The sequence below is a fragment of the Pseudorca crassidens genome, chromosome X (genome assembly GCF_039906515.1).
Source record: "Pseudorca crassidens isolate mPseCra1 chromosome X, mPseCra1.hap1, whole genome shotgun sequence".
Classification (NCBI taxonomy): domain Eukaryota; kingdom Metazoa; phylum Chordata; class Mammalia; order Artiodactyla; family Delphinidae; genus Pseudorca; species Pseudorca crassidens.
This window is the reverse complement of record NC_090317.1, coordinates 72,610,400-72,638,022: the sequence shown is the minus strand read 5'-3', so window position 1 is coordinate 72,638,022 and position 27,623 is coordinate 72,610,400. Positions and strand designations below refer to the sequence as shown.

Genomic DNA, 27,623 nt, shown 5'->3' with positions numbered 1-27,623 from the left:
AAACAGATGGAGAAATATACCATGTTCTTGGATTGGAAGAATCAATATTGTGAAAATGACTATACTACCCAAAGCAATCTACAGATTCCATGCAATCCCTATGGAACTACCAATGGCATTCTTCACAGAATTAGAACAAAAAATTTTACAACTGGTATGGAAACACAAAAGACCATGAATAGCCAAAGCAATCTTGAGAAAGAAAAACAGAGCTGGAGGAACAGGCTCCCCAACTTCAAACTATACTACAAAGCTACAATAATCAAGACAGTATGGTACTGGCACAAAAACAGAAATATAGACCAATGGTACAGGATAGAAAGCCCAGAGATAAACCCACACATATGTGGTCACCTAATTTATGACAAAGGAGGCAAGACCATAGAATGGAGGAAAGACAGCCTCTTCAGTAAGTTGTGCTGGGAAAACTGGACAGCTACATGGAAAAGAATGAAATTAGGACACTCCCTAACACCATATACAAAAATAAACTCAAAATGGATTAAAGACCTAAATGTAAGACCAGACACTATAAAACTCTTAGAGGAAAACATAGGAAAAACACTCTTTGACATAAACCACAGCAAGATCTTTTTTGACCCACCTCCTAGAGTAATGAAAATAAAAGCAAAAATAAAGAAATGGTACCTAATGAAACTGCGAAGCTTTTACACAGCAAAGGAAACCATAAACAAGAAGAAAAGACAACCCTCAGAATGGGAGAAAATATTTGCAAATGAAACAATGGACAAAAGATTAATCTCCAAAATATACAAACAGCTCATGGAGATCAAAATCAAAAAAACAAACAATCCAATTAAACAATGGGCTGAAGACCTAAATAGACATTTCTCCAAAGAAAACATACAGATGGCCAAGAGGCACATGATAAGATGCTCAACATCACTAATTATTAGAAAAATGCAAATCAAAATTACAATGAGGTTAACACCTCAAACCGGTCAGAGTGGCCATTATCAAAAAATCTAGAAACAATAAATGCTGGAAAGGGTGTGGTGAAAAGGGAACCCTCCTGCACTGTTGGTGGGAATGTGAACTGATATAACCACTATGTAAAACAGTATGGAGGTTCCTTATAAAACTAAAAATAGAACTACCATACGACCCAGCAATCCCACTTCTGGGCATATACCCTGAGAAAACCGTAATTCAAAAAGAGACATGTACAACAATGTTCATTGCAGCACTATTTACAAATAGCCTGGACATGGAAGCAACCTAAGTGTCCATCAACAGACGAATGGATAAAGAAGATGTGGCACATATATACAATGGAATATTACTCAGCCATAAAAAGAAACAAAATTGATATATTTATAGTGAGGTGGATGGACCTAGAGTCTGTCATACAGAGTGAAGTTAAGTCAGAAAAAGAAAAACAAATACTGTATACTAACATATACATATGGAATCTAAAAAATAAAAAATGGTACTAATGAACCTAGTGGTAGGGCAGGAATACAGACATCGAGAATGGACTTGAGGACACAGGGTGAGGAAGGATAAGCTGGGATGAAGTGAGAGAGTAGCATGGACATATATATGCTACCAAATGTAAAACAGATAGCTAGTGGGAAGCTGCTGCATAGCACAGAGAGATCAGCTCGGTGCTTTGTGACCACCTAGATGGGTGGGATAGGGAGGGTGGGAGGGAGTCTCAAGAGGGAGGGGATATGGGGATATATGTATGCATATGACTGATACACTTTGTTGTACAACAGAAGCTAACACAGTATTATGAAGCAATTATACTCCAATCAAATCTATTAAAAAAAAAGAAATAACCCGTATCACTTTTTCAGAAACCCTTTCTAGTGAAGAACAAAGGAAGCAAAATATTTCAAAGCTTGGCTAAGTAAGTATATCTGATCTAAAATATAACCTCTAAAGGATCACATGAAGTAGTAATGATTCTTCCTAGAACTTGATATAGCATATTTTCAAATGCTTGGAGAATAAAGGCAGAGATTTCACTCACCATTTTGGGCAGCCTTATCAACATATCTTTACAGCGCAGTACACATGTAGATGCTCTTTGAAAATCCTGTTGAGCAACTGCCTGGGAAAGCAAAAAAACGTCAGTAACTGGTTAAAATGAAATAACAAGCTATTTGTCTATAAGTCAAATCTAACATATTTTTAACTGGTGTTAAAAAGTCTTAATTTCTTTTCTAATCTTCTTAGCAATGCTAACTGGTTGAGCTAAACATAATAGCCAGCTCAAAATACAGAGAAATAAGTGATAAGAATCTTGGGTAAGACAAAGTTGACACTGAATGACAAGAGTTATTTCATTTTTCTGGAAATATCAAAATTGGTGTATTATACAATCTTATGTTATTATATTATGATATAATGCCATGTCTGATAATGTTTCCCCAGCTTGAAGAGCTCTTGTATTTATCTCCACATTAGAGGAGTTTTTTACATTAAATAGCAGTCTTTTGTCCTAAAACAGGCTCATAGTAACTTCATAGTCTGAAATGCTGTGAGCATCTGCTATGAAAGGCAGTTTAGTGCAATCCTATCTTGGAGCTAGAAGACCTACTCTGATATTCATTACGTATAACCTTGAACCTTATGCTCTCATGGCTTTAGCTTCCTCATCTATAAAACGAGGATACTGTACTAAATTATCTCTTAAGATTTCTTTCAGCTCTACCATTCTATGACACTTAAATGAACAAAAACATCAAGCACACATTACTTCCACACCTGTAGAAGAGGCTTGTTTCAGTCATTAAAGAATTTAGCTGATGAGGCATATTAAAAGAAATGTGGACATACACAAAAAAATAATTTTCTGAAGTACTTTCTCGGGGGAAAAATCCCTACATTCACTATTTTCTTTTCTTTACGTGGTGTCAAATATTTTTGTGCTTTGGATAATACAAGAATTGAGTATAGAGAAGAAAAGATGAAGAATGTAAGAAGCCAGCTTCTCTCTAGTTTTCTCCTCTATCTACTTGCTGAATCTTAAGCTTGACATTTTGCTGAGTAGATACCCTTCTCTAAGGCTTTAATACTAGATTTTGTTAAAGGAGAAAAAAAACTGTAAGCACAAGAACTTCAATAAGCCAAATCTCAATTACCTATAGAGATTACAAAATAATATTCCCATCTATACAAATAAATGTTTGATGAATACGTGCTGATTCATTATTCAAGGTGATGAAAATATCATAAAAGAGATACACTGAGTGACAAACATCAATATCAGAGGAGGATGCTTTCTGTTCTTGAAAGATATAAAACAATACAAGCCTTTAACAGTCAAAGAATCCATAAAGTGTCTATCAATACTCAGATTTTACAAAGCTCCAAAGGTCTTTTCATGTTTTCCTAAAACTTATTGAGGTAGAAGGCAACTATTAAAAAACGTATTCAGGGCTTCCCTGGTGGCGCAGTGGTTGAGAATCTGCCTGCTAATGCAGCGGACACAGGTTCGTGCCCTGGTCTGGGAGGATCCCACATGCCGCTGAGCAAATAAGCCCGTGAGCCACAACTACTGAGCCTACGCTCCGCAACAAGAGAGGGCGCGATAGTGAGAGGCCCATGCACTGCGATGAAGAGTGGCCCCCACTTGCCACAACTAGAGAAAGCCCTCACACAGAAATGAAGACACAACACAGCCCAAAATAAATAAACTAATTAATTAATTAATTTTAAAAAATCAGAGAGAACATTTCCTGGCTGTGGTCAGAGGAAGTCCTGACTACTGAATAAAGGCACAGAGAGATGCAACACTGGTGCCTTTGAAGATGGGAGAATGAGGCTAAGAGCCAGGGAAGGCAGGGCTTAAAAAAAAAAAAAAAACTTATTCAATGAGAAATTGATAAAATACAATTTATTGGTTTTTTCTTGTTAAAAAAGAATATATGACTTTTACAGAGATCTTTAAAAATACAGAATGGGCTTTCCTGGTGGCGCAGTGGTTGAGAGTCTGCCTGCTGATGCAGGGGACACGGGTTCGTGCCCCGGTCCGGGAGGATCCCACATGCCACAGAGCGGCTGGGCCCGTGAGCCATGGCTGCTGAGTCTGCACGTCTGGAGCCTATGCTCCACAACAGAAAAGGCCACAACAGTGAGAGGCCCGCGTACCGAAAAAAAAAAAAGAATATTTTTAAAGAATAAAATCAACTGTAATCTCCAAACTCAGATGATCACTACTGATATTCGGGTGTATTTCCTTTCAAAACCATCTAGGTTTATATTTATAGAGTTTGGATCTTGTTTTATTTAATTTCTAAATTTGAATTGTTAAGTAAAGTATCTAAAATTAAACATCTTTTTCTTTCAATAACAAAAAATATACTGAGATTTTATCACAGAGGAAATAACAGGTCTAATAATTCAAGCTAGTTTTGAAAATTTATTCATCTTGTTGGGCCAGAAATCAATATTTCAAATCCAAACAATATAGAATTCCAGTAAAAGAAGTCTTAAGGAAGAGGCAGCATGATGTAATGCTGTAGAAACCTTTGGTGAGCATCATACTTACCAGTGGAGCTTTCTGAAAATCACACGCCCAGGTCCCACCACTTGGAGATTCTGAATCATTAGGTCTAGGACAATGCCCAGCCTATACTGATGTAGTAAAAAGAATATAGGATTTGGATTCCCAGCTTCCCCTCTTCTTTGCTCAGTGAACTTAGGCAAGTCACAACCTCTTTGAGCCTCAATTTCCTTAACCGTAAAATAGGGATAGTAATGTCTACCACACAGGATTGATCTTATGAGGATCAAATGAGACTACAGATATGAAGGCACTTTGTAAACTGTAAGGCAGTATACAAAAATGTTAACATATTTAACAGTCAAAACTACCACCAGTGCCAAGAATTGTAACAAAGGAAGTTATCTGTTCTTGTGTGGTACTCATTGCTTGTAAAATCATATGCTAGCAGGTCTATAAAGTATTATAGCTTATACTAATGGATCAAGGAATCTTAAGTTTCCCTTCCTTAGAAGAGAGAAGAAAAACTCCAAGGCTGGACCTGAACTGCTGCTGCAAAGGATTATTGCCATTATGCAAGGAATTAAATGTTAGACAGACTATCACCTAATATGCTACTAAGTGATGATGACAACACAATCAATCCAAAGACAGTAAACTATGCTGAATGGATCCACTAAAAATTTATGCTAACTTCAACTGGACCTTCACTTTAGCTCAGCAAACAAGAATGTTACAGCCCCTAGTACCATGTCAAGTATATAGTAAATGCTCAGTAAAAATTAGTTTCCTTCTTTGTTGATTTTCTTAGGTCATTTCCCACCCAGATGTTCCAGCCCTTCTTCGTATTCTTCAAGTGCTTCATAACATACCACAACCTCCTACTGCACCTCTCCCAAAAATTACGTCACCTGCCACCTTGTTAAAAAAAACTCATGCGCTCCTCAACATCTAATTCTTCTTTGCAGTGTAAAATACCTAACTTATGTCCCTTTCCTAACCAGAGAAAATTCACAATCTTCTTAATTTTTCACAGCATAATTAGTTGTTCACCTTTTGTTTTACTGTGGAACTGGAACTTCATTCATATGAAAGCAATTATCCTAGTGTAATATATCTGCTTATACATCTGTATCTTCCACAAAACTTACCTTAAGCTCCTATAAGAGAGGAACCACACGTTAACATGATTATTTTTTTGGCCACACCACTCACGTGGCTTGCGGCAGGGGTCCCTAACCAGGCCACATACCAGGAGGTGAGCAGCGGGCCACTGAGCGAAGCTTCATCTGTATTTACAGCCACTCCCCATCGCTCACATTACCACCTGAGCTCCACCTCCTGTCAGATCAGCAGCGTCATTAGATTCTCATAGGAGTGTGAACCCTAGTGGGAACTGCATATGCGAGGGATCTAGGTTGTGCACTCCTTATGAGAATCCAATGCCTGATGATCTGAGGTGGAGCTGAGGCAGTGATGCTAGAGCTGGGGAGTGGCTACAAATACAGATTATCATTAGCAGAGAGGTTTGACTGCACAGAGACCATAATAAATCAATCGCTTGCAGACTCATATCAAAACCCTATCAGTGAGTGGCGAGTGACAATTAAGCTCCATCTGGTGCCAGGCTTTATAGTGGCAAATGAGTTGATGTACTTCAATTGTACAGTTGCATCTGGTGGCAGGCTTTAAGTCAGGATCCGACACTCATTTTAGAACCCGCGAGCCACAATTACTAAGCCCGCATGCCTAGAACCCGTGCTCCGCAACGAGAAGTCAGCGCAATGAGAAGCACGTGCACAGCAACAAAGAGTAGCCCCCATTCACCACAGCTAGAGAAAGCCTGCATGCAGCAATGAAGACCCAACACAGCCAAAAATAAATAAATAAATTTTTATAAAAGAAAGTTTAAAATTTTGGTGAACTCCAATTTAGCGATTTTTTCTTTGCTTGTGCTTGAGGTGTCATATCTAAGAAATCATTGCCCTTACCTAAGGTCACAAAGATTTATACCTATGTTTTATTCTAAGAGTTTTATATTTTCAACACTTACTTTTAGATATTTGACCATAAATATGGGGCTATATTTCTGGACTCTCAGTTCTCTTCAATTGATCTATATGTCTGTCTTCACGCCAGCAGCACACTATCTTGATACTATAGTTTTGCAGCAAGTTTTGAAATTAACAAATGTGAGTCCTCCGGGCTTCCCTGGTAGCGCAGTGGTTGAGAGTCCGCCTGCTGATGCAGGGGACACAGGTTCGTGCCCCAGTCCAGGAATCCCACATGCCGCAGAGCGGCTAGGCCCGTGAGCCATGGCTGCTGAGCCTGCACATCCAGAGCCTGTGCTCCGCAACGGGAGAGGCCACAACAGTGAGAGGCCCGCGTACCACAAAAAAAAAAAAAAAAAAAAAATGTGAGTCCTCCAACTTTGTTCTTTTTCAAGATCGTTTTGCCTGTTTTACGTCTCATGAGTGCTGATATGAATTTTAGGATAAGGGTATCAATATCTGCAAAAAACAAGGAAGCTGGAATTTTGATAGGGATTGAATACAATCTGTAGATAAATTTGCGGGAATATTGCCATATTAACAATATTAAGCCTTCCAATCCATGAGTATAGAATATTTTTCCATTTATTTTGATCTTCTTAACTTCTTTCAATAAAATTTTATGGCTTTCTTTCACTTCTTTTGTTAAATTTATTCATGAGTATAATCCCTAAATAAAATTCTCTATTCTCAAATGACATGATCTCATACAGAGAATATCCCTAGAAATCCACACAAAAAAACTAGAAGAACTAATAAAGAAGTTCAGCCAGGTTACAGGGTTCAATAAACAAAAATCAGTTGTATTTCTATTCACTAACAATGAGTAAACCAAAAATGAAATTAAGAAATCAATTCCACTTAAATTACAACAAAAAATTAGAAATAAATTTAACAAAACAACTGCAAGACTTATACACTAAGGACTACAAAACATTGTTGAAAGAAATTAAAGAAGGCCTAAATAAACAGACAGATATCCCATGTTCACAGATCAGAAGACTTAATAGTCTTAAGATGGCAATGCTCCACAAATTGAGCCAAAGATTCAATGTAATTCCCATCAAAATTCTAGATGGCTTTTTCTGCAGACACTGATATGCTGATGTTAAGATTCATCTAAAAATTTAAGGGACCCACAACAAGCAAAACCATTTTGAAAAACAAGAACAAAGTCACAAGGCTCACACTTACTATTTCAAAACTTACTACAAAGCTACCACAGTCGAGACTATGGTATTGGCATAAGGAGAGACATATAAATCAACAGAATAAAACTAACAGTCCAGAAAGAAATGCTTAAATTTAGGGTCAATTGATTTTTGAAAAGGCTGCAAAGACAATTCAATGAGGAAAGAACAGTCTCTTTTAAAAAATGGTGCTAGGACTGAATACCCAATACAAAAGAATGAAACTGAATACCTACCTCAAGTCATATGAAAAATTGACTCAAAGTAGATCAAAGGCTTAAATGTAAAGCTAAAAGCTATAAAATTCTTAGACTAAAATACAGGAGTAAATCTTCATGATCCTGGATTAGGCAATGGTTTCTCAGATATGACAACTAAAGCACAAGCAACAAATGAAAATAATAGACGTCAATTCTCCCCAAACTGATATATAGGCTGAACATAATTTCAATGAAAATTACAGCAAAAACTCTGTGTAAATGTGAACAAGATTATTCTAAAATTTATATGTAAAGAAAACGGAATTAGAATAGCTAAAATAATTCTGAAAAATAATAATAAAATGGAAAGAATGACTACACATTTTCAAGACTTTATAGCTATAGTAACCAAGACAGTGTGGTACTGAAAGAAGGATACACCCATAGATCAAAAGGAAAGAATAGAGATCGCAGAAAGAGATCCATCCACACAAGTATGGCCAACTGATAATTAACAAATGAGCAAAAGCAATTCAATGGTGGAGGGATAGTCTTTTCAACTACAGGTGCTGGAGCAATTGGATATCCATAAACAAAAAAGGAACCTCAACCTAAACCTCACACCTTACACAAAAAATAACTCAAAACCAATCACAGATTTAAACGTAAAAGGTAAAGCTATAAAACTTTTAGAAGAAAATATAGGGAAAAATCTTTCAGATCTAAGACTTGGTGAAGAGTTTTGAGACAGAATACCAAAAGCATAATCCATAATAGAAAAAAATTAACTGCACTTCATCAAAATTACTTTTGTTCTGCAATCCGATTAAAAGACTGATCAGACAAGCTACAGACTAAGTGACAATATTTACAAACACATATTGGACAAAGGACTCAAATCTAGAATACATAATTCTCAAAATTCACAGTAAAAAATCAAATAATCCAATGACAAAATGGCCAAGAGACATGAAGAGACATCTCACCTAAGAGTATATACAAATGGCGGGACTTCCCTGGTAGTACAGTAGTTAAGAATCCACCTGCCAATGGAGGGGACATGGGTTCGAGCCCTGGTCCGAGAAGATCCCACATGCGGCGGAGCAACCAAGCCCGTGCGCCACAATTACTGGGCCTGCACTCTAGAGCCCACGAGCCACAACTACTGAGCCACAACTACTGCCACAACTACTGAAACCCGTGTGCCTAGACCCTGTGCTCCCCAACAAGAAAAGCCACCACAATGAGAAGCCCACACACCACAACGAAGAGTAGTCTCCGCTCGCCGCAACTAGAGAAAGCCTGCATACAGCAACGAAGACCCAAAGCAGCCAAAAATAAACAAATAACTAAACTTTTTAAAAAACAGAATATACAAACGGCAAATAAGTACATAAAAAAAATTCAACATCATTAGCCATTAGTGAAAGGCAAACTGAAAAGGATGAGATATCACTACACATCTAATAGAACAGCTAAAATAAGTCACAATACCAAATGCTGGCATGGATGCAGAGAATGGGATCTCTAATATACTGCTGGTGGGAATTAAAATATCACAGCCACTCTAAAAAAACGTTTGAGAGTCTCTTTAAAAATAAATAGGTAGGGGCTTCCCTGGTGGCACAGTGGTTAAGAATCTGCCTACAATGCAAGGGACATGCGAGCTGTGGCCTGGGAAGATCCCACATGCAGCGGAGCAACTAAGCCCGTGCGCTACAACTACTGAGCCTGAGCTCTAGAGCCCTCAAGCCACAACTACTGAGCCCATGTGCCACAACTAATGAAGCCTGCGCGCCTAGAGCCCATGCTCCACAACGAGAAGCCACGACAATATGAAGCCCACTCAGCACAACTAAAGAAAGCCTGTGCACAGCAACAAAGTCCCAACACAGCCATAAATAAATAAATAAATAAATAAATAGGTAGAGGGGAGCTTCAAGATGGCAAAAGAGTAAGACGCGGAGATCACCTTCTTCCCCACAAATACCTCAGAAATACATCTGCAAGTGGAACAACTCCTACAGAACACCTACTGAACTCTGGCAGAAGACCTAAGACCTCCCAAAAGGCAAGAAACTCCCCACGTACCTGGGTAGGCCACAACAAAAAAGAAAAAAACAGAGACAAAACAATAGGGACGGGAGCCGCAACAGTGGGAGGGAGCTGTGAAGGAGGAAAGGTTTCCACACACTAGGAAGCCAAGTCGCAGGCAAAGACTGCACGTGGCGGAGGGGGGAAGCTTCGGAGCCATGGAGGAGAGCGCAGCAACAGGGCTGCAGAGGGCAAAGCGGAGAGATTCCCACACAGATGATCAGTGCCGACCAGCACTTACCAGCCCGAGACGCTTCTCTGTTCACCCGCCAGGACAGGCAGGGGCTGGGAGCTGAGGCTCCGGCTTCGGAGGACAGATCCCAGGGACAGGACTAGGATTGGCTGCGTGAACACAGCCAGAAGGGGGCTAGTGTGCCACAGCTAGCCGGGATGGAGTCCGGGAAAAAGTCTGGAGCTGCCGAAGACGCAAGAGACTTTTTCTTGCCTCTTGGTTTCCTGGTGCGTGAGGAGAGGGGATTAAGAGCGAGACGCTCAGGCTGCTTCTGCAGCCACCAAGAAGCCTGTATGCTAGCACAAGTCACTATCCACACCGCCCTTCCCAGGAGCATGTGCAGCCCGCCACTGTCAGGGTCCCGAGATGCACGGAAAACGTCCCCAGGAGAACACACAGCGCACCTCAGGCTGATGCTACGTCACGCCGACCTCTGCCGCCGCAGGCCTGCCCCGCATCCACACCCCTCCCTCCCCCTGGCCTAAGTAAGCCAGACCCCTGAATTAGCTGCTCCTTTAACCCCGTCCTGTCTAAGTAAGAACAGACTCCCTCAGGCAACCTACTACACACAGAGGCAGGGCCAAATCCAAAGCTGACCCGAGGAGCTGTGTGAACAAAGAAGAGAAAGGGAAATTTCTCCCAGCAGCCGCAGGAGCAACGGATTAAATGTTCACAACCAACTTGATATACCCTGCATCTGTGGAATACCTGGATAGACAACGAATCATCCCAAATTGAGGACGTGGACTTTGGGATCAACGATATATATTTTTTTCTCCCTTTTTCCCTTTTTGTCAGTGTGTATGTGTACGCTTCTGTGTGTGACTTTGTCTGTATAGCTTTGCTTTTACCATTTGTCCTACGGTTCTGTCTGTCCGTTTTGGGGGGTTTTTTTAGTATACTTTACAGTGTTTGTTATCATTGGTGAACTTCTTTTTTTGTTTGGATCTTCTTTTCTTTCTTTCTTCTTTTCAATTACTTTAAAAGAATTTTTAAATAACTATATTTTGTTTTTTAATGACATTTTTATTTTATTATATTTTATTTTATCTTTTTCTTTCTTTCCTTCTTTTTTCCTCCCTTTTATTCTGAGCCATATGGATAACAGGCTCTTGGTGATCCAGCCAGGGGTCAGGGCTGTGCCTCTGAGGTGAGACACCCAAGTTCCGGAGATTGGTCCACAAGAGACCTCCCAGCTCCACATAATATCAAACGGCGAAAATCTCCCAGAGATCTCCATCTCAACGCCAAGACCCAGCTCCACTCAACGAACAGCAAGCTACAGTGCTTGATGCCCTAGGTCAAACAACTAGAAAGACAGGAACACAACCCCACCCAGTAGCAGAGAGGCTGCCTAAAATCATAATAAGGTCACAGACACCCCAAAACACACCAGCAGATGTGGACCTGCCACAGAAAGACAATATCCAGTGTCATCCACCAGAACACAGGCACTACTCCCCTCCACCAGGAAGCCTACACAACCCACTGAACCAACCTTAGCCACTGGGGGCAGACAACAAAAAAAACGGGAACTACGAACCTGCAGCCTGCGAAACGGAGACCCCAAACAGACTAAGTTAAGCAAAATGAGAAGACAGAGAAACACACAGCAGATGAAGGAGCAAGGCAAAAACCCATCAGACCAAACAAAGGAAGAGGAAATAGGCAGTCGACCTGAAAAAGAATTCAGAATAGTGATAGTAAATATGATCCAAAATCTTGAAAACAGAATGGAGAAAATATAAGAAACCTTTAACAAGGACCTAGATGAACTAAACGGCAAACAAACAATCATGAACAACACTATAAATGAAATTTAAAATTCTCTGGAAGGAATCAATAGCAGAATAACTGAGGAAGAAGAAAACATAAGTGACCTGGAAAATAAAATCGTGGAAATAACTACTGCAGAGCAGAATAAAGAAAAAAGAATGAAAAGAATTGAGGAGAGTCTCAGAGAGCTCTGGGACAATATTAAACTTACCAACATTCGAATTACAGGGGTCCCAGAAGAAGAAGAGAAAAAGAAAGGGACTGAGAAAACATTTGAAGAGATTAGAGTTTAAAACTTCCCTAATATGGGAAAGGAAATAGTTAATCAACTCCAGGAGGCACACAGACTGCCATACAGGAAAAATCCAGGGAGAAACACACCAAGACACGTATGAATCAAACTATCAAAAATTAAATACAAAGAAAAAATATTAAAAGCAGCAAGGGAAAAAGAACAAATAACACACAAGGGAATCCCCATAAGGTTATTAACAGCTGATCTTTCAGCAGAAACTCTGCAATCCAGAAGGGAGGGGTAGGACATATTTAAAGTGATGAAAGGGGAAAACCTACAACCCAAGATTACTCTACCCAGCAAGGATCTCATTCAGATTTGATGAAGAAACTAAAACCTTTAGAGACAAGCAGAAGCAAAGAGAATTCAGCACCACCAAACCAGCTATACAACAAATGCTAAAGGAACATCTCTAGGCAGGAAACACAAGAGAAGGAAAAGACCTACAATAACAAACCCAAAACAATTAAGAAAATGGTAACAGGAACATACTTATCGATAATTACCTTAAATGTAAATGGATTAAATGCTCCAACCAAAAGACACAGACTTGCTGAATAGATACAAAAACAACACCAATATATATGCTGTCTACAAGAGACCCACTTCAGACCTAGGGACACATAAAGACTGAAAGTGAGGGGATGGAAAAAGATATTCCATGCAAATGGAAACCAAAAGAAAGTTGGAGTAGCAATTCTCATATCAGACAAAACAGACTTTAAAACAAAGCTATTACAAGAGACAAAGAAGGACACTACATAATGATCAAGGGAACAATCCAAGAAGAAGATATAACAATTGTAAATATTTATGCACCCAACACAGGAGCACCTTGATACATAAGGCAAATACTAACAGCCATAAAACAGGAAATCAACAGTAACACCATCATAGTAGCAGACATTAACACCCCACTTTCACCAATGGACAGATCATCCAAAATGAAAATAAATAAGGAAACACAAGCTTTAAATGATACATTAAACAAGATGGACTCAATTGATATTTATAGGACATTCCATCGGAAAACAACAGAATACACTTTCTTCTCAAGTGCTCATGGAACATTCTCCAGGATAGATCATATCCTGGGTCACAAATGAAGCCTTGGTAAATTTAAGAAAATTGAAATCGTATCAAGTATCTTTTCTGACCACAACACTATGAGACTAGATATCAATTAGAGGAAAAAATCTGTAAAAAATACAAACACATGGAGGCTAAACAATATACTCCTTAATAACCAAGGGATCACTGAGGAAATCAAGAAATACCTAGAAGCAAATGACAATGAAAACACAATGACACAAAACCTATGGGATGCAACAAAAGCAGTTCTAAGAGAGAAGTTTATAGCAATACAATCCTACCTTAAGAAACAAGAAACATCTCAAACAACCTAACCTTACACCTAAAGCAATTAGAGAAAGGAGAACAAAAACACCCCAAAGTTAGCAGAAGGAAAGAAATCATAAAGATCACATCAGAAATAAATGAAAAAGAAATGAAGTAAACGATAGCAGAGATCAATAAAACTAAAAGCTGGTTCTTCGAGAAGATAAACAAAATTGATAAACCATTAGCCAGACTCATCAAGAAAAAAAGGAAGAAGACTCAAATCAATAGAATTAGAAATGAAAAAAAAAATAGAATTAGAAATGAAAAAGGAGAAGTAACAACTGACCCTGCAGAAATACAAAGGATCATGAGAGATTACCACAAGCAACTATATGCCAATAAAATGGACAACCTGCAAGAAATGGACAAATTCTTAGAAATACACAACCTTGAGTGACTGAACCAGGAAGAAATAGAAAATATGAACAGACCAATCACAAGCACTGAAATTTAAACTGTGATTAAAAATCTTCCAACAAACAAAAGCCCAGGACCAGATGGCTTCACAGACGAATTCTATCAAACATTTACAGAAAAGCTAACACCTAACTTTCTCAAACTCCTCCAAAATACAGCAGAGGGAGGAACACACCCAAACTCATTCTACGAGGCCACCATCAATCACCCTGATACCAAAACCAGACAACGATGTCACAAAAAAAGAAAACTACAGGCCAATATCACTGATGAACATATATGCAAAAATATTCAATAAAATACAAGCAAACGGAATCCAACAGCACGTTTGAAGGATCATAATCAACTGGGTTTTATCCCAGGTATGTAAGGATTCTTCAGTATACGCAAATCAATGTGATACACCATATTAACAAACTGAACTATAAAAACCATAAAACTGGAAAAGTGGACAGCTACATGTAAAAGAATGAAAGTAGAACACTCCCTAACACCATACACAAAAATACACTCAAAATGGATTAAAGACCTAAATGTAAGGCCAGACACTATCAAACTCTTAGAGGAAAAAATAGGCAGAACACTCTATGACATAAATCACAGCAAGATCCTTTTTGACCCACCTCCTAGAGAAATGGAAATAAAAACAAAAATAAACAAATGGGACCTAATGAAACTTAAAAGCTTTTGCACAGCAAAGGAAACCATAAACAAGACCAAAAGACAACCCTCAGAATGGGAGAAAATATGTGCAAATGAAGCAACTGACAAAGGATTAATCTCCAAAATTTACAAGCAGCTCATGCAGCTCAATATCAAAAAAACAAACAACCCAATCCAAACATGGGCAGAAGACCTAAACAGACATTTCTCCAAAGATGATATACAGATTGAAAACAAACATATGAAAGAATGCTCAACATCATTAATCATTAGAGAAATGCAACTCAAAACTACAATGCAATATCATCTCACACTGGTCAGAATGGCCATCATCAAAATATCTACAAACAATAAAGGCTGCAGAGGGTGTGGAGAAAAGGGAACCCTCTTGCACTGTTGGTGGGAATGTAAGTTGTTGATACAGCCACTATGGAGAACAGTATGGATGTTCCTTAAAAAACTAAAAATGGAAATACCATACGACCCAGCAATCCCACTACTGGGCATATACCCTGAGTAAGAAAACTATAATTCAAAAAGAGGCATGTACCACAATGTTCACTGAAGCTCTAATTACAAGACTCAGGACATGGAAGCAACCTAAGTGTCCATCAACAGATGAATGGATAAAGAAGATGTGGCACATATATACAATGGACTATTACTCAGCCATAAAAAGAAACGAAATTGAGTTATTTGTAGTGAGGATGGACCTAGAATCTGTCATACAGAGTGAAGTAAGTCAGAAAGAGAAAAACAAATACCGTATGCTAACACATATATATGGAATCAAAAAAAAATGTTCATGAAGAACCTAGGGGCAAGATCGAATAAACACGAAGACCTACTAGAGAATGGACTTGAGGACACGGGGAGGAGGAAGGGTAAGCTGGGACAAAGTGAGAGAGTGGTAGTGTATATATGGACATATATACACTACCAAATGTAAAATAGATAGCTAGTGGGAAGCAGTCGCATAGCACAGGGAGATCAGCTCGGCGCTTTGTGACCAGCTAAAGGGTGGGATAGGGAGAGTGGGAGGGAGGGAGACACAAGGGGAAAGAGATATGGCGATATATGTATATGTATAACTGTTTCATTTTGTTATAAAGCAGAAACTAACACACCATTGTAAAGCAATTATACTCCAATAAAAATGTTTAAAAAATTTAAAAGAAAAAGAAAGAGAAAAAGATACTACTATGTATAAAATAAGCTACAAGGATGTACTGTGTAACACAGGAATATAGCCAATATTTTATAATAACTGTAACTGGAGTATAACCTTAAAAATTGTCAATCATATTGTACACATGTAACATAATATTGTACATCAAGTATATGTCAATAAAAAATTATATAAAGCACTCAGGTTTTTTTCTCACGTGAACTGCTATCAAGCCAAATGTACCAGTGACACAGTGTATTACACAGGGAGTTGGTTTCTTAAATATTGAAATCTTATAGACTTGAGAAGTTTAAGTAACAGCCCAAGGTCATACAGCATGTTCGTGTAATAGCTGAGATATAAGACCAAGACCTGCTGGACTTCATATCAGTTTTTTATAGTAGTTGCATTAAAGTAGCCCACAAAGGATATTAACATTACAAGGCAAGACAAAATTACCACAAGGGGTTCTCTTTTTAAATAGTCAACCTACGTTGTAGGGTAGGGAGCGTTAGACTAAAAGTCAGAAAATCTTGGTTCTGGTCTTAGATCTTCAACTAACTCACACCTTCTCTCTGAACCTCAGTTTCATCATTTAAAAAATAAGAAGGAATTAAACAAAACCTAAATAAATGGGTAGATATCTCATATTCATGGATCAGAATACTTAACATTATTAAGATAGCAATACTCCTCAAACTGATCCAGATTGAACGCTATTCCTAACAGGATCCCAGCTGATTTGTTGCAATTATTGACAGGCATATCCTAAAATTCATATGGGAATGCAAGAGACCCAGAAGAGCTGAATAACCTTGAAAAATAACAAAGCTAGAAACTCACACTTCCTGATTTCAAAACTGACTACATAGCTACTGTAATCAAGACAGTGTGGCACTGGTAAAAGGACAAACATATAGATCAACGGAAGAGAATCAAGAGTCCAGAAATAAACCCTCACATTTAGGATCAATTAATGTTTTTTTTAAACACAAAGTCTTTTATTGAGAAGCTGCACAAATTAACTCCAAATTACTGCCACAGAGAAGAGGAGGCTTCAAGGCACAAAACTTGTTGCTGCACTCCATCTTACTTTATTGTAGTGTCTTCACTCAAGTACTAGAAGCTAAAAGCCATCCCTTTTACAGTATCACATCTTTTCATCTCTGCTCTTGCCCCCTGTAGTTTCATTAAAAGACAATGAACGTTTTAAGGTAGTCAAATGGAAAATATAAAATTGCACCATTTTAACAAAGCTTAAAGTATTTTCATTCTAAAGCATGAGAAGAATTCAAAATAACACACTTGGTATTTTATTACACTCCATTCCCTGTGTCATTTCCTCATCAAAAGGCTCTTGGTTGGAACAGCCTTTGGAATCGGAAAGGCGGTGCAATCCCAGACTGATAAATAGAGGTAAAATTTTTAAAAACAGTGGCCAAATTAGATCAATTTGATTTGTTCTCTAGATCATTAAACTTGATTTTTAGTTTCAAAGATAACATTATTGTAACTCTCTATTCCTCCTATGTTTAGTTGACACAGATCTAAAAATTATAGCCTTTTTTGGGGCTTTTTCTTTTTAACTTCTTTATTGGAGCATAATTGCTTTACAATGGTGTGTTACTTTCTGCTTTATAACAAAATGATTCAGCTATACATATATATTCCCATATCTCGTCCCTCTTGCGCTTCCCTCCCACCCTCCCTATCCCACCCCTCTAGGTGATCACAAAGCACCGAGCTGATCTCCCTGTGCCATGTAGCTGCTTCTCACTAGCTATCTATTTTACATTTTGTACTGTATATATGTCCGTGCCACTCTCTCACTTCCTCCCAGCTTACCGTTTCCCCTCCCTGTGTCCTAAGTCCATTCCCTATGTCTGCATCTTTATTCTTGCCCTGGCCCTAGGTTCTTCAGTCCTCTTTTTTTTTTTTAGATTCCATATATATGTGTAAGCATACAGTATTTGTTTTTCTCTTTCTGACTTACTTCACTCTGTATGACACACTCTACGTCCATCCACCTCACTACAAATAACTCAGTTTTCTTTCTTTTTATGGCTAAATAATATTCCACTGTATATATCTGGCTGAATAATATTCCACTGTATATATCTGCCACATCTTCTTTATCCATTCATCTGTTGACTGACACTTAGGTTGCTTCAATGTCCTGGCTATTGTAAATAGAGCTGCAATGAACACTGTGGTACATGACATTTTCTGAATTATGATTTTCTCAGGGTATATGCCCAGTAGTGGGATTGCACGGTTGTAGTTTTAAGGAACCTCCATACTGTCCTCCATAGTGGCTGTTATCAATTTACATTCCCACCAACAGTGCAAGAGGGTTCCCTTTTCTCCACACCCTGTCCAGCATCTACTGTCTCTAGATTTTTTGATGCTGGTATTCTGAGTGGTGTGAGGCGATACCTCAGTGTAGGTTTGATTTGCATTTCTCTAATGATTAGTGATGTTCAGCATCCTTTCATGTGTCTGATGGAAATCTGTATATCTTCTTTGCAAAAATGTCTATTTACGTCTTCTGCTCATTTTTGGATTGGGTTGTTTGTTTTTTTGATATTGAGCTGCATGAGCTGCTTGTAAATTTTGGAGATTAATCCTTTCTCAGTTGCTTTGCTTGCAAATATTTTCTCCCATTCTGAGAGTTGTCTTTTGGTCTTGTTTATGGTTTCCTTTGCTGTGCAAAAGCTTTTAACTTTCATTAGGTACCCTTTGTTTATTTTTGTTTTTATTTCCATTTCTCAAGGAGGTGGGCCAAAAAGGATCTTGCTGTGATTTATGTCAGAGTGTTCTGCCTATGTTTTCCTCTAAGAGTTTGATAGTGCCTGGCCTTACATTTAGGTCTTTGATCCATTTTGAGCTGATTTTTGTGCGTGGTGTTGGGGAGTATTCTAATTTCATTCCTTTATATGTAGCTGTCCAGTTTTTCGAGCACCACATATTGAAGAGGCTGTCTTTTCTCCATTGTATATTCTTGCCTCCTTTATCAAAAATAAGGTGACCATATGTGCGTGGGTTTATCTCTGGGCTTTCTATCCTGTTCCATTGATCTATATTTCTGCTTGTGTGCCAGTACCATACTGTCTTGATTACTGTAGCTTTGTACTATAGTCTGAAGACCGGGAGCCTGATTCCTACAACTCTGTTTTTCTTTCTTAAGACTGCTTTGGCTAATCGGAGTCTTTTGTGTTTCCCTACAAATTGTGAAATTTTTTGTTCCAGTCCTGTGATAAATACCATTGGGAAGTTAAGAGGGATTGCATTGAATCTGTAGATTGCTTAGGGTAGTACAGTCATTTTCACAATGCTGATTCTTCCAATCCAAGAACGTAATATAGCTCTCCATCTGGTTGTATCATCTTTAATTTTTTTCATTAGTGTCTTAACAGTTTTCTACATACATGTCTTTTGTCTCCTTAGGTAGGTTTACTCTTAGCTATTTTATTCTATTTGTTGCAGTGGTAAATGAGGGTGTTTCCTTAATCTCTATTTCAGATTTTTCTTCCTCAGTGTATAGGAATGCAAGAGATTTCTGTACATTAATTTTGTATCCTGCTACTTTACCAAATTCACTGATTAGCTCTAGTAGTTTTCTGGAAGCATCTTTTGGATTCTCTTTGCATAGTATCATGTCATCTGCAAACAGTGACAGCTTGACTTCTTCTCTTCCGATTTGGATTCATTTTCATTCTTTTTCTTCTCTGAGTGCTGTGGCTAAGACTTCCAAAACTATTTTGAGTTACAGTGGCGAGAGTGGACAACCTTGTCTTCTTCCTGATCTTCGTGGAAATCGTTTCAGTTTTTCACCACTGAGAACGACGTTGGCTGCCGGTTTGTCATATATGGCCTTTATTACGTTGAGGTAAGTTCCCACTATGCCTACTTTCTGGAGGGTTTTTATCATAAATGTGTGCTGAATTTTGTCAAAAGCTTTTTCTGCATCTATTGAGATGATCATATGGATTTTCTCCTTCCATTTGTTAATATGGTTTATCATATTGATTGATTTGCATATACTGAAGAATCCTTGCATTCCTGGGATAAACCCCACATGATCATGGTGTATGATCCTTTTAATGTGCTGTTGGATTCTGTTTGCTAGTATTTTGTTAACGATTTTTGCATCTATGTTCATCAGTGATATTGGCCTGTAGTTTTCTTTCTTTGTGATGTCTTTGTCTGGTTTTGGTATCAGGGTGATGGCGGACTCATAGAATGAGTTTGGGAGTGTCGTTCCCTATGCTATATTTTGGAAGAGTTTGAGAAGGATAGGTGTTTGCCCTTCTCTAAGTTTTTGATAGAATTCGCCTGTCAGGCCATCTCGTCCTGGGCTTTTGTTTGTTTGAAGATTTTTAATCAGTCTCGATTACAGTGCTTGTGATTGCTCTGTTTACGTTTTCTATTTCTTCCTCGTTCAGTCTCAGAAGGTTGTGCTTTTCTAAGAATTTGTCCCTTTCTTGCAGGTTGTCTATTTTACTGGCATATAGTTGCTTGTACTAATCTCTCATGATCCGTTGTACTTCTGGAGTGTCAGTTGTTACTTCTCCTTTTTCATTTCTAATTTTATTGAGTCTTCTCCCTTTTTTTCTTGAAGCGTCTGGCTAATGGTTTATCTATTTTGTTTATCTTCTCAAAGAACCAGCTTTTAGTTTCATTGATCTTTGCTGTTTCCTTCATTTCTTTTTCATTTATTTCTGATCTAATCTTTATGATTTCTTTCCATCTGTTACATTTGGGTGTTTTTTCTTCTTCTTTCTCTAACTGATTTACGTGAAAGGTTAGGTTGTTTGAGATGTTTCTTGTTTCTTAAGGTAGGATTGTATTGCAATAAACTTCCCTCTTAGAACTGCTTTTGCTGCATGCCATACGTTTTGGGCCATCCTGTTTTCATTGTCATTTGTTTCTAGGTATTTCTTGATTTCCACAGTGATCCCTTGGTTATTAAATAGTGTATTGTTTAGCCTCCATGTGTCTGTATTTTTTACAGATTTTTCCTTGTAACTGATACCTACTCTCATAGCACTGTGGTCGGAAAAGATACTTGATACAAGTTCAATTTTCTTAAATTTACCAAGGCTTGATTTCTGACCCAAGATACGATCTATCCTGGAGAATGTTCCATGAGTACTGGAGAAGAAACTGTATTCTGTTGTTTTTGGTTGGAATTTCCTATAAACATCAAATAAGTCGATCTTGTTTAATATATTTAAAGCTTGTGTTTCCTTATTTATTTTCATTTTCGATAATCTGTCCATTGGTGAAAGTGGGGTGTCAAAGTCCCCTACTAAGAGTGTGTTACTGTCGATTTCCCATTATATGGCTGTTAGCATATCCCTTATGTATTGAGATGCTCCTATTTTGGGTGCATACATATTTACAATTGTTATATCTTCTTCTTGGATTGATCCCTTGATCATTACACGGTGTCCTTCTTTGTTTCTTGTAATACTCTTTAAGTTTTCTTTTGTCTGATATGAGAATTGCTACTCCAGCTTTCCTCTGATTTCCCTTTGTATGGAATATCTTTTTCCATCCCCTCACTTTCTGTCTGTATGTGTCCCTAGGTCTGAAGTGACCCAGCATATATACGGGTCTTGCTTTTGTATCCATTCAGCCAGTCTATGTCTTTTGGTTGGAGCATTTAATCCATTTACATTTAAGGTAGTTATCAATATGTATGTTCCTATTTTCATTTTTAGTTGTCTTGGGTGTGTTACTGTAGGTCTTTTCCTTCTCTTGTATTTCCTACCTAAAGAATTTCCTTTAGCATATGTTATAAAGCTGTCTTAATGGTGCTGAATTCTCTTAGCTTTTGCTTGTCTGTAAAGGTTTTAATTTCTCCATCAAATCGGAATGCGATCCTTGCTGGCTAGAGTAATCTTGGCTGTAGGTCTTTCCCTTTCATCACTTTAAATATGTCCTGCCACTCCCTTCTGGCTTGCAGAGTTTCTGCTGAAACATCAGCTGTTAACCTTATGGGGATTCCCTTCCATGTTATTTGTTGTTTTTCCCTTGCTGCTTTTAATATTTTTTCTTTGCATTTAATTTTTGATAGTTTGATTAACATGTGCCTTGGCATGTTTCTCCTTGGATTTATTGTATATGGGATCCTCTGTGCTTCGTGGACTTGATTAACTATTTCCTTTCCCATATTAGGGAAGTTTTCAACTATAATCTCTTCGAATATTTTGTCAGTCCCTTTCTTTTTCTCTTCTTCTTCCGGGATACCTATTATTTGAATGTTGGTGCGTTTAATGTTGTCCCAGAGGTCTCTGAGACTCTCCTCAATTCTTTTCATTCTTTTTTCTTTATTCTGCTCTGCTGTAGTTATTTCCACTATTTTACCTTCCAGGTCACTTATCCATTCTTCTGCCTCAGTTATTCTCCTATTGATCCCTTCTAGAGAATTTTGAATTTCATTTATTGTGTTATTCATCATTGTTTACTCTTAGTTCTTCTAGGTCCTTGTTAAAGGTTTCTTATATCTTCTCCATTCTATTTCCAAGATTTTGGATCATCTTTACTGTTACTATTCTGAATTCTTCTTCAGGTAGACTGCCTATTTCCTCTTCACTTGTTTGGTCTCATGGGTTTTTGCCTTGCTCCTTCATCTGCTGTGTGTTTCTCTGTCTTCTCATTTTGCTTAACTTACTCTGTTTGGGGTCTCCTTTTCGCAAGCTGCAGGTTCATAGTTCCCATTGTTTTTGTTGTCTGCCCCCAGTGGCTAAGGTTGGTTCAGTCGGTTCTGTAGGCTTCCTGGTGGAGCAGCCTGGTGTCTGTGTTCTGGTGGATGAGGCTGGATCTTGTCTTTCTGCTGGCCAGGACCGTGACCAGTGGTGTGTTTTCGGGTGTCTGTGACCTTATTATGATTTTAGGCAGCCTCTCTGCTAATGGGTGGGGTTGTGTTCCTGTCTTGCTAGTTGTTTGGCATAGGGTGTCCAGCACTGTAGCTTGCTGTTCATTGAGTGGAGCTGGGTCTTATCGTCAAGATGGAGATATCCAGGAGAGCTATCGCTGTTTGATATTGCGTGGAGCCGGGAGGTCTCTGGTGGACCAATGTCCTGAACTTGGCTCTCCCACCTCAGAGGCACAGGCATGACACCCTGCCATAACACCAAGACCCTGTCAGCTACACGGCTCAGAAGCAAAGCAAGAAAAAAAGAAAGAAGAGAGCAACCAAACCAAAAAAATATCCACCAATGATAACAAGCACTAAAATCTCTACTAAAAAAAAAAAAAAGGACAAACAGAACCCTAGAACAAACGGTAAAAGCAAAGGTATATAGAAAAATATCACACAAAGAAGTGTACACATACACACTCACCAAAAGAGAAAAAGGAAAAAAGTATCTACCTATCTATCTATCTATCTATATATATATATAAGGAAAAGGAAGAGAACAACCAAATCAATAAACAAATCTACCAATGATAATAAACTCTAAATAGTAAACTAAGATAAACATAAAACCAGATACAAATTAGATGCAGAAAGCAAACCACAAGTCTACAGTTGCTCCCAAAGTCCACCGCCTCAATTTTGGGATGATTCGTTGTCTATTCAGGTATTCCACAGATGCAGGGTACATTAAGTGGACTGTGGAGATTTAATCCGCTGCTCCTGAGGCTGCTGGGAGAAATTTCCCTTTCTCTTCTTTGTTCACACAGCTCCCGGGGTTCAGCTTTGGATTTGGACCCGCCTCTGCGTGTAGGTCACCTGAGCGTGTCTGTTCTGCACTGAGACAGGACGGGGTTAAAGTAGCAGCTGATTAGGGGGCTCTGGCTCACTCAGGCCGGGGGGAGGGAGGGTTATGGAATGTGGGGCAAGCCTGCGGCAGCAGAGACCACCAACATGACGTTGCAACAGCCTGGGGCGTGCCGTGTCTTCTCCCAGGGAAGTTGTCCCTGGATCACAGGACCCAGGCAGTGGCAGGCTGCACGGGCTCCTGGAAATGGAGGTGTGGATAGTGACCTGTGCTTGCACACTGGCTTCTTGGTGGCTGCAGCAGCAGCCTTAGCGTTTCATGCCCGTCTCTGGTGCCCGCGCTGATAGCCGCAGCTCACACCCGTCTCTCGAGCTTGTTTAGGTGGTGCTCTGAATCCCCTCTCCTCGTGCACCCCAAAACAGTGGTCTCCTTCCTCTTAGGCAGTTCCAGACTTTTTCCTCCTGGCTAGCTGTGGCACACTAGCCCCCTTCAGGCTGTGTTCACACAGCCAACGCCGGTCCTCTCCCTGGGATCTGTCTTCCAAAGCCGGAGCCTCAGCTCCCAGCCCCCGCCCGTCCCAGCAGGTGAACAGACAAGCCTCTCAGGCTGGTGAGTGCTGGTCCGCACCAATCCTCTGTGTGGGAATCTCTCTGCTTTGCCCTCTGCACCTCTGTTGCTGCGCTGTCCTCCACGGCCCCAAACCTTCCCCCGACCACCTGCTGTCTCCACCAGGGAAGGGGCTTCCCAGTGTGTGGAAACTTTTCCTCCTTCACAGCTCATTCCCAGAGGTCCAGGTCCCATCCTTATTCTTTTGTCTCTGTTTTTTCTTTATTCTTCTGCCCTACCCAGGTACGTGGGGAGTTTCTTGCCTTTTGGGAAGTCTGAGGTCTTCTTCAGCATTCAGTAGGTGTTCTGTAGGAGTTGTTCCACATGTAGATGTATTTCTGATGTATGTGTGGGGAGGAAGGTGATCTCCACGTCTTACTCCTCTGCCATCCTGAAGTTCTCCTCTAGTAGTCTTCTTATTTAAGTATTATTTACTCAATGTGTTATTGGTTTTAGGGCATTCTATCTGAGCTTCAGGCTCCTCATTTGTAAAATCGGGATAACACCACCTCACAAACTCTCCACGCCACAAAGTCAAATAAGAGTTCCAGAGCCTCGCCAGAATCAATTTTTGACAAGAGTGCTAAGACCATTCAATGGGGAAAGGATAGTCTTTTCAATAAATGGTGCTGGGACAACTGGATAGCTATATGCAAAAGAATGCAGCTGGACTCCCACCTCATGCCATACTCAAAAATTAACTTGAAATGGATCAAAGACCTAAATGTAAGTGCTAAATCTATAAAACTCAAAGATATGCAGAAATTGGAGCCCTCAGAGACTAGTGGCAGTGTAAAATGGTACAGCCACAGTGGAAAACAGTCTGGCAGTTTCACAAAAGGTTAAACATAGAGTAATAATGTTATTCAGCAATTCTACTCCAAGGTATATATCCAAGAGAAATGTAAAAATGTACACACAAAAATATGTACATGAATGTTCACAGTAGAGTTATTCATAATAGCCCCAAACTGGAAACAATCCAAATGTTCATCAATAGATGAATGGATAAACAAAATCTGGTATATCCATACAGTATATTATTTAGTAATAAAAATACTGATACATGCTACAACATAGATGAACCTTGAAAACATGCTAAGTAAAACAAGCTAATCACAAAAGATCAAATACTGTATGATTTCATTTATATGAAATGCCCAGAACAGGTAAATCTATAAAGACAGAAAGTATATTAGTGGTTGCTAGTGCTGGGGTCAGGAGGAATAGGGAGTGACTGCTAATGGATAGGGGGTTTCTTTTGGGGTAATGAAAATGTTTTAAACTTAAGACTGTGGTGAAGGTTGTACAATTCTATGAATATACTAAAACCATTGAATTGTACATTTAAAATGTGTTAATTTTATAGTATACAAATTATAAATATCTCAATGAAGATGTTAAGAAATAAAACTAAGATTACGCTAGATGATTCTTAAGGTCTCTTTCATTTCTAGAATTACGTAATTTCAGAGAGTAAACTCATCACAGCTTACATTTTTTCAACTGAAAATGCACACCTAACTGCATGGTGACAAAAGAAGAAAACCCACAAGCCAAACTGAGGTAAAGTACAACTCTGAACACTGACACCAGCAGACTTTTAGAAAACATCAGCGAACAACCCAGAATAATTGCAAATGTGAAGGCTCTTTTTGGGCAAATATTTTAGGTAGACTGTGAATGTAAGATATCCACAGAGACAGGTATTTCAAGTAGAAGCCACTGCCACAAATAAATGATAGGTATTACATGCAGTGGTTGAAAATGATGATTAGTTATATAAGTCTTTTCAATCTCACCCACCCCGATAGGTACCAATCACCATTAGTAATGTCACCTTCAGATATAAAACAGAGATTAAAAAGGCCAAATATAATATCCTATAAAAGACCAATGACACCTGACTTTCTTCTAATAGGTTATATGTCATCACTTTTGCATTTACGTATATAAAATGCCCCACTGTGAGGCCCTACTGACTATGATACCTACTGACTCTGCCTGGTAAGAAAGCACTCTGAAAAGGTCACTCTCCGTAGCAGTCTTCTGCATAGTCACATGGACCTCAGTGGAGCAACTCTGCATTAATTTGACATATAACTTCTCCAGACCCTGGAAAATAAACCACAATACAATGTAATGATGAGAATAACCACAATTGTTACTAATAACTGCCACAGCTAAAAATCAATGGTAACTTACAGCCATGGCAGCTTGAAAAAATTCATCAGCGATCACAGCATTTCCACCATCCACCCATCCTTTTCCTGTTTTCATATTCAGCTGGAAGAAAGAAGTTAGAAAATAATTTTTAAAAACTCACACCTCTTCAAAACTGACTGAGGATTATATTGGAGAAAATATTTAATCCTCTGTTCATATTCAGTAGTGTAATCCACAGAAAACAAAAAACTAACAGCATTTATTAGACTTCTGTGCTCTGCTCAGAACTCCATAATTAAAGAGAAACGGTCTTAAGAAAAGCAATAATAAAAAATTAATATACTTGAAAACACATCTTCTAAGAAAATACTGAAAGAAAACATTGAGATAATTTAGACAGGAAGAGAAAGTTCTAAAACTTAATGCCTGGGGCTTCCCTGGTGGCGCGGGGCTTGAGAATCTGCCTGCTAATGCAGGGGACACGGGTTCGAGCCCTGGTCTGGGAGCATCCCACATGCCACGGAGCAACTAGGCCTGTGAGCCACAACTACTGAGCCTGCGCGTCTGGAGCCTGTGCTCCACAACAAGAGAGGCCGCGATAGCGAGAGGCCCACGCACCACCATGAAGAGTGGCCCCCGCTTGCCACAACTAGAGAAAGCCCACGCACAGAAACGAAGACACAACACAGCAAAAATAAATTAATAAACTCCTACCACCATCTTAAAAAGAAAAACTTAATGCCTCACATACTTGAAGAAAGTTATATGATAAGCACTAGACTGTAAGTCAACATACCTCGGTTCTAGTTTTTAACTACGTCTCTAATAAAATTTTTCTTAATCCAGCAAACGTTTATTATGTATCCTTTACATGCCAGGCACCCTGAAGAAGCTCACAGTATTATAACTGACAGACACCTAAATAAATAGTTAAGTAATATGCACAAATACTGTGGAAGCAAACAAGGACTGAATCAAGATAGAGGATTGAGCACACACTACAGCCACCCCTTCTATTATAAATCCCTAGAAATGATGTGTATATAGTACATACTATGATATATATATATAATATATACTATAAATTTTATATACTATGAACCCCTAGAAAGGATATATATATATATTTATATGATATAGTGTATATATATATA

General features: G+C 38.8%; 1 protein-coding gene across 1 annotated transcript in view; it reads right to left on the bottom strand.

The window, feature by feature from the left end:
* TEX11 (testis expressed 11) overlaps positions 1-27,623 on the bottom strand; it is a 348,555-nt gene that overhangs the window by 268,597 nt on the left and 52,335 nt on the right. The window contains exons 5-7 of the mRNA XM_067724324.1: positions 26,509-26,589; positions 26,299-26,418; positions 2,000-2,080 (exon numbers count right to left, since the gene is read on the bottom strand). Coding sequence (XP_067580425.1) covers positions 2,000-2,080; positions 26,299-26,418; positions 26,509-26,589 — 282 coding nt within the window. The remainder of the gene's footprint in view (positions 1-1,999; positions 2,081-26,298; positions 26,419-26,508; positions 26,590-27,623) is intronic.